The sequence below is a fragment of the Curcuma longa genome, chromosome 2 (assembly GCF_044706935.1).
Source record: "Curcuma longa cultivar G26 ecotype Majalengka, Jawa Barat chromosome 2, ITB_CL_G26_1.1, whole genome shotgun sequence".
NCBI lineage: Eukaryota > Viridiplantae > Streptophyta > Magnoliopsida > Zingiberales > Zingiberaceae > Curcuma > Curcuma longa.
Genome location: NC_133862.1, coordinates 3,917,199 through 3,925,514, shown reverse-complemented (window position 1 = coordinate 3,925,514; position 8,316 = coordinate 3,917,199). Strand labels below are relative to the sequence as shown.

The following is an 8,316-nucleotide window of genomic DNA, read 5'->3' as shown; positions in this document are numbered from 1 at the left end:
AATGAAAGGCCGCCAATTCTACCTTCTCCCACTCGGAACAAGCAGTATAGAAGAAAGTTCGCTCCACCGTCTCTAACCAAGACTGAGCTGCCCTCGGATCCGTTCCTCCGCGGAATAGTGTGAAACGACTTTTCAGCTGCTCCGCTAAAGCTGGAATCCGAGCTCGTGCCGCCGTTAGATCTGTAGAGTATGTAGGGTTTGCCACCGGGACTGGCAGAACCAGAGGAGTGGGTACCATGGGTGGTACCGCTGGGAATCCAGAGGAGAGTACTGTAGGGGGTGCTGCTGGAAAAGCCGAGGAAGGTACCTCTGGTGGTGCACCCGTATGCGTCGGAGCCGCTACTGTCGCAAAAGTAGGGGTAGGTACCGCAGGTGGCACTGTAGGATGAATATAAGCTGGAGCGACTGGAGTTGCTGCAGGTGGGGGTGCCTGGTATGCAGTAGCAGGCACTACCTGAGGAGGTGTCGGGTATGCAGCAACAGGGTCTATTGGTGGGATAGCAGGGTGTACCGCAGCAGTGGCTGCCTGATATGCAGTAGGCACCGCTGAAGGTGGTGCTGGATATACAGTAGCAGGGACTGTCGATGGAGGTATCGAGTATGCAACAGCAGGGGCCGTCTGGTATCCCATAGGCACCGCAGAAGGAGGTACCCCTTGTGGGACAGTACACACTACCGGAGGGCGTACATCTGGTGCTATAGGGTTTGCTGCAGGGGGTATTGCCGGGTCCGCTGCTGGGTTTGAAGTAGAGACCCCTGGAGACTGGGAGCCCAAGGCGCCCGTAACACCCCGAGAACTCTGTCCCTGGGTGACAGGCTCAACCTCAGTAGACCCCTCTCGTGGCTCGGTCATCAGAGACTCTAACGTCTTCTTACGTGGTCGTCCTACCCCACGTTTCTGCACAGTATCCCGTTTTCCACGCGTCATATCTGAAACATTATTAACAAAGGTATAAAATTTCTAGATAAACCATTTTACCTATTGCCATCTGAAGATGCCTTGTCGCCGCTAGTCCCAAAGTATGACCTTGTCGTAATAACGACTTCAACATAAAAATCCGAAACACTAAAACCGAAAGACATTGTTTTTTTTTTTTTTCTGATACCAAAATAAATTGGTTTTATATAAACAAAAAAATACCTCGACCACCGTAAAAGACCCAAAAAGGACTTCGCAAAACCTGCCTCTGATACCACTTAAATTGTCACGCCCCGGGAGACGGCTGTCCGAGAAATTTCGGCAACATCTCCCCTGTAACAATTCACTTTCCCTGAATACAAACATAATAAGGCCTACACGGCCATAATCCACATATATATAATAAATTGTAAACCGGAAACTCTATTAAGATAATAAAGTCCACAACCGACAACTACCAACATGCACCACTAAACAAACACATATACGAAAATTCACAGTAACTATAACCGGGTCTGATACCAATACATAAAAGAAAATATAGCAAAACCCAAAAATGTAAGCAAAATCTTAAGCAAATTTCAACTCGACGCGGGACTAGCAGCACGGCTCTCCAGACAGACCTCAACCTGAAAAGATAAAATCAACGGAGTGAGTTCAATGAACTCAGCGGATATCTAGCAGATATGTACAAATAAGCTATTTACCAGTACTAATCATTATTGTACAGAAATAAATACAGAACTGAACTACTGAATAGCTGTACATACCAGAATCATATGTAATAACACAACGGTATAAATCCTGCAACATAGGTAAGATCAAAAGCCCAAATGCCTAAGGTATCCTGTAGGTGCATGTCAAACCTATGCAGTAAATGAATGCAATCCTGTAGCGACGGACTCAAACTATAAAGGAGCCGATGGTCGCTAACATAAAATCCTGGTGCGACGGGCTCAGACTATAGAGGAGCCGATGATCGCTAGTATGCAAATCCTGGAGCGACGGGCTCAGACTATAAAGGAGCCGATGATCGCTAACATAAAATCCTGGTGCGACGGGCTCAGACTATAGAGGAGCCGATGATCGCTAGTATGCAAATCCTGGAGCGACGGGCTCAGACTATAAAGGAGCCGATGATCGCTAGTATGCAAACATGTAGATATAAAGCAAAATAAATTAATACTACTAGTCATAGCAAACTATACACATCAAACGACATATCTAAATAGATGAGTCGAGATACCCGCCTTTAGAAGTAGTCTGTGCCGGAAGGGAAACTCCGTCCAAAAGTCCGGTAGTAAGTCAATGTCCTGTACCACGGCTTAATCTTAGCTATTTACATATTAAGGTGATTTACAACAAATGAGAAATTCAAATCGTATTATCGGAATACAACTACAATTCAATTATTAACTAAGTATTAAATTAATTTAGCCGACTCATTCATTATTTAGTTAACTCAATTATTTAACTAAACTTTAATCTACTTCAATTAGTATAACTTAACTACAGTAGCCCTAAAACCAACAAAACAAAACCTAACCCATGGTGATTACCATAACCAATCACCGAATCTCAAGTTAGGGATCACTAAATTCCTAATCTCCCTTAATTACATCTTAATCACCAAATTAACTAAATCTGTAATTAATTACTTAATTACCCTAATTAAATCGATTAACAACTTAATTAAATAGTTAATGAATTTACCCTACATCAACTAATTAAACTCTAACGAACCTAATTAAATCAAATCCAAAATTCTATGAAATCCCCAAATTCTTACCTCAACCGATCAAAACCTAATACCCAATCCAAGCTCCCAATTAGTTGTTAAACAAGATTCCCAACTTCGTTGCTAACCAAGAATTGAACTCACCTGAATTTAAACCCAAAAATTGAGTTTTTGTTGGCGGCGGCGGCGGTGGCGGCGGCGACGGCAGCGACGGCGGCGGTGAGGAGCAAACAGAGGAAGAGGACGGGAAGGCAGGGAAGGCGGCGGAAGAAGGAGGCACCGATCGGGTCTTCACGCGGCAGCAGCCAACTCAGGCGGCGTCGGCTTCTTGAGGGCGAAGGAGGCGGCGGCAGCGAGGAGCGGCGTCGGGTTCGTGAGGGAATAAGAGGGATACGGCGCAGTTTTAATAGGGAATGCACAGTAACTTCCCGATTTCGATTAAATCTAAACCACCTTTACCGGTTAAACCCAATTAAAACCTAGGACTTATTCAACCAATTGAACCGGTTACTGTAGCAAACCGGGTTCAACTTTGGTTCACTTGATTCGCCAATCAAACGACCTCTGATTCCACTCAAACTAGTTTTGTTGGATTCGTCTTTCTGAGACGAATCTTTTCGTCTCTTTTTATTTATTTATTATTTTTTTTTTCCACGTATATTACATAAGTTGGGTTAATGAGTTAGTCTAACTTAAACATATTGTCAAACATAAAAAAAGGAGAGATTGTTAGTGCAATCGACCTTAAGTCAAAGTTGACTAGGTTAATCGAGCTCAAGTTAACTCGAGTTGGATTTTAATATTTAATTAATATGTTAATTTGATGTCAAGTAGGTCAAGGATACTGGATACTTGACGGTAGAGGAAAGTCCAAGAGAGTCAAGGTTGACCGAATACTTGGTGATCAAAAGTCCAATGGAAAGTTGATAAAAGGAAAGTCCAAGTTGATTAAGCTTCACTGGACACTTGGTGATCAAAATTTCAACGGAAAGTTGACAAGAGGAAAGTCCAAATAAGTCAAGGTTGACCGAATACTTGATGATCAGAAGTCTAATGAGAAGTTGGCAAAAGAAAAGTCCAAGTGGATCAAGATCGACTGGACACTTGGCACAAGATGGAAAGTCCAAGTGAGTCATGAAGAACCCAACACTTGGTGATGACGGAAGTCCTGATAGGTCAAGGTTAACCAAATGCTAGACAATGAGAAGTCTTAGTAGGTCAAAGTTGACCGGATGCTAGATAATGAAAAGTCTTGACAGGTCAAAATTGACCTGATGCTGAAGTCCCAGCAGTTCACGGATGATTGGATGTTAGGCAAAGGAAGTCCTAATAAATTGAGATCAATCGGATACTAGATAAGACGCAAATTCAACCTTGAAAAAGTTGAAATTAAGGTTAGCAATCAATTAGTGAGGTTTGCCAATTGATTGTCAACTCCTAAATCTGGAATTTTGGATTTGTTGGTGACCACAATCGATTGCTATTGCTCGATCCTAGTAAGCGAACATAAGGATCCGGAATTGATTGATGGGGTTAATCAATCTATTGGTGTCAAGTAATCGATTGATGCAATTGATTGTAAGACTTTGGCCACCGAAAAGAAGGGTTCGAAATTGATTGGTCAGTTTGACTAGTAACTACCAATCAATTGGTCAAGAAAAATAGTTGCTATACATGTTTAAACAGTCAAATCTAATGTCACTCAATTAGTGAGTAAAGTCAATCGATTAGTAGGAGGAAATCAACCTGATTGCAATCCTAGAAAAGGGAGTATTGTGGTCATTTGAAGCCGCCAATTCTTGGAGATTCCAAGGCGAAGTGCCGCTACATTTCTGAATCCACAAAAGGTTATTCTAAGTAACAAAAAAGCGTCCAAAGTAAGATCTCATTTATAAAGTTGTTTTCACTTTCATTTGTTTTGCATTCATGTTTCTTGTTGTGTTCTTGTAAGAACAAGGGTGTACGAGGCTTCTCTACCTCAGGAAGGTGTTCGAAAAGGAGGATTTTTTAGTGGAGAGAGATCGTAGGAGTAGACCCTTCAATTAGTTGCCTCAAGGAGACGAAAATAAATAAAACCAAGGTGTTGTGCATGTGATATCAAGGTTAATTCAAAAATTCCGCTACACAATCAAACGACGACTACGAGATCAAGATGAGAAGCAATCAAAAGTATTCACCCCTTTTCCCTCTTCTAATTCACACGGATCCTAACCTAATTTGCTTATTAGGCTTAACAATCTTAAGTTTGAGTTTCCACCCAACTCGATTGGCTTGTTGAGCTCAACTAACTTGTTTTGTTTACTCAATTGATTTATTTTATTTATCTCTATTGTATCTTTGAGATACATAATTTGATCTATCTGATTGGCTCATTGACCATTTGGTTGACTCTATCTACTAAGTCTGTCCAACCTGACTTGTGAATAAATATTTTATTTAACAGGGGCATAATAAAAAAAATTTAATTCCCAAAGGGGGAAATGGATTGAGTTGCTCATTTAAATGAATTATTTCCTCTCAAGAGAATGAACCATTTCAATTTCATTCTATTTCATTCATGTGTACTAAGCACAGTCTTAAAGTAAATAAATATTAATTCATTAAGATATGAAGGAGCAAGGAGAATGTGCTAATCTTTGCCTAGTTTAGGTATCAAAATTGACGGGATTGTGTTTTGTTTGGCACACGGGATTGACAAATCATGGAATATACAAAGAAAAGAAAGAACAAACATCAACTAATAATAAGAATTAAACATTAGTATTCTAATATTTGGTTCATCGGAATCTCATAAGCAATAGAGATATGTTGATCAAAAAGAAATATGCATAGAAAATATATCAAAAAGTAAAGGTAGGTATAAACTTGTATCAAATTCAGTTTCCAAACAACTCAGATCAAGCGACAAGAACACCTGACGAAACCAAAGGTTTCAAGAATGTAAAATATCTTAAAGCATCCAGCAAAACATGCAAGTGTTTCAACAACTGTAATTAAATTGTACTCTCTGTTCAATATAAGCAGGGTAATTAACTCCAATAACTTTTTGTAAAATGCCAATCTCTTAATTTCATCCTGGTACTCATGAACCAGCTCCCAACAAGCAATCTCAGAGCATGCAAGTGTTTCAACAAATGTAACAATAAAATCAAGCTCTCCAGAAATAGGACTGCATACGTCTCGCTGTCTCTATTAAACATAGCTTTCTTGCTTTTTATGGGGGCATAAACACACAAAGATAAATGTGCATACTGAACCAAAATTTCACTCATTTGGGACAAAAAAAATGCAAGAGGGTAAAAACACAAAGTTGAGATACTCAAGCTGAAGTAGAATCTTCTGCTATACAGGATGCAGATCCTCAAACTTGGGACTCAAGTGCTGCATGTTCACCATCTTTAGTGAGCAGCAAAGCATGAGGAGAATGTTGCCAACCCGGCACAACCACCATCCCTACCCAGCAAGCCCGCTAGAGAAATTGCTTCTCTAGAGGATTCAAATTCTGGAAGAGACGATTTCTATGGATCTGGAGTGGCCAAGGGCAATCTAGCTCATTTCTGCGGCTATGATGGTTGTTGGATCTACAAACGGAGGGTTAAACTCGGATGTTAGAAGTGAAGTCTGCTAGGGGTGTCAAACAGGAAGGTAGCGATTGAACAACAACAATAAGATTTGAGCAGGGAGACACTCAAGTCAGCAGAAGAAATGGCGATGATAAAAAGGGAAGTGATGAGTTCAGAGGGAATTTGGGGCTCTCAATGATGGGGAGTCATGAGGTTTCATGAGTTAAGTGCAAGGATTGGGGAGTTCAGGATGAGTAATAAGTATGGATTGGAATCAGGAAGAATAAGTATCTGTGAATCATTCTTGATAAATTAAGGAGCAAGAATTCTAACAGAACAAATATATGATCCAAATTCATTCCTAGACATAAGAATACTTGAACCAAACATGCAATAATAAAGCCAATTTAAGCACTTGGTTATAAAGTGGGTCTCATAGTAGCTAAATTAAATGAAAAGTTATTGGATAAAAATTGTTTAGTTCATACACCAACAAAGATTACAGTCAAAAAGCTAAGAACTAGTTTAGTTGTGTTGCACAACTCTGATGAAATCCATAACAGGGAAAAATAACTAAACTAATCTGCCTGCAAAGAGAGTTCACCTTCAAGCTTATTCCAAGCATCGATGGCAAAACCTTTCACTATCGTTCTCATCTTTGCCGCAACATCTTTTGCTTCTTCAATTCTTGAATTCTTCACCAGATCATCAATCAGTACTTTCACAACCTCAAATGGCAGCGCATACTTATTATTCAAGCATTCTTGGCAGATACCCAGTGCTTCATCAAACTCCCCTTTCTCAACCAAACCACGAGCCAAGACGACATATATATCTGCATTAGGTGGCACTCCCTCACTCTTGTTTGTCCTCTTTATGACCTTCATCCTCTTGTACACCTCCAATGCAGCATTTACATCTCCTTCTGCTGAGTATCCACTAATTATGGTACTAAAAGTTGTCAAGTTCGGGTGGATACGTTTGGAAACCATCACATCCAGCAATTCCTGGGCCTTGAACGTCTCTGAATCTCGACAGAACTTGGATATCCTACAATTGTAGGTAACAACATTAGGCTCCAATCCCGTACTCGAGATTTGCTCGAGAATTTCATCAAATCGATCATCTTCTCCATTTTTTAAGCAGCCGCTCAAAAGAGTATTGAAAGAGATGATATCTGGGGTAATTCCTTTCTCAGCCATTCCATCGATCACATTGCGTGCAGTTTCAAGATCTTTTTTTTGGCACAATGTCTGAAGGAGGACATTATATGAGCTTATTCCAGGAACGACGTCCAGCTGCTTTGCTGCACCGTTAAAGGTCTCGATAACGAGGTCAAACTGGCGATTGCGGAAGTAACCGAAAAGGAGGGCAGATAGGGATTTGTCGGAGCCGGGCCGACCAAGGACTTGAGGGATGCGATTGAAGGCGGCTGCGGCGTGGTCCATCATGCCCGCAGAAGAGTAGAGAGAGATGAGGCGGATGAAAAAACCCTCCCTTTTGGGACACTTGACGTCGGATAGGAGCGGGGACAGGAGTCGGTCGACGAGGTCGGGGCGGTTGGCGCGGGCGAGCTTGTCGACAGTGAGGGAGAAGATGGGGCGGTGAGCGTAGAAGCGGGGAGAGTGCTCAGCGGACTGGAAGAGGTCGGCGATGCGGTCGGGGTCGGATTCGGAGAGGATGGCACACTTGAGGGCGTAGATGGTGTCGGGACCGGCGGAGGCGGGGGGATCGATATGAGCAGCGAGGGCGCAGAAGGCCGATCGGAGGATGGAAGAGAGGTCGGAGGAACGACGGCGGACAAGAGCAGAGGAGCAGGCGGCGGCGGCCATGGGAGAAATGGAGGCGGTGGATCGAAGTGAGGAATTAGGGGTCGAACTCGAAGCGATCGATTTATATAGGGATCGACGTTCACTTGTTGCCGATTTTCCGAAGGTAAAGACTTGGCCTAAACCTAACTGGAGCAGTGGCTTGTTTTTACAAAAATAAAGATTAAGTTTTTGGAATTTTATTAACCAAACTAATTTCCTTCTCAAAATCGAAAAATAATAAAGATTCAGTAAAACCTAAACGAAACCACGGAATACGAGATTATA

The 8,316-nt window shown here is 41.8% G+C and overlaps 1 protein-coding gene and 1 pseudogene across 1 annotated transcript; both read right to left on the bottom strand.

The window, feature by feature from the left end:
- The window catches only part of LOC141819893 (wall-associated receptor kinase 3-like), a 2,756-nt pseudogene extending 1,828 nt beyond the window's left edge, over positions 1-928 (bottom strand).
- A 5,735-nt stretch (positions 929-6,663) lies between these two features.
- On the bottom strand, positions 6,664-8,065 carry LOC141822189 (uncharacterized). Its single transcript, XM_074709621.1, has one exon. The coding sequence runs from the start codon at positions 8,050-8,052 to the stop codon at positions 6,799-6,801; it is 1,254 nt and encodes a 417-aa protein (XP_074565722.1). The 5' UTR covers positions 8,053-8,065; the 3' UTR covers positions 6,664-6,798.
- Between the last annotated feature and the right edge of the window lie 251 nt (positions 8,066-8,316).

Coding starts and splice junctions, on each gene's coding strand:
- LOC141822189 (XM_074709621.1), bottom strand. CDS start 8,052: ATGGCCGCCGCCGCCTGCTCCTCTGCTCTTGTCCGCCGTCGTTCCTCC.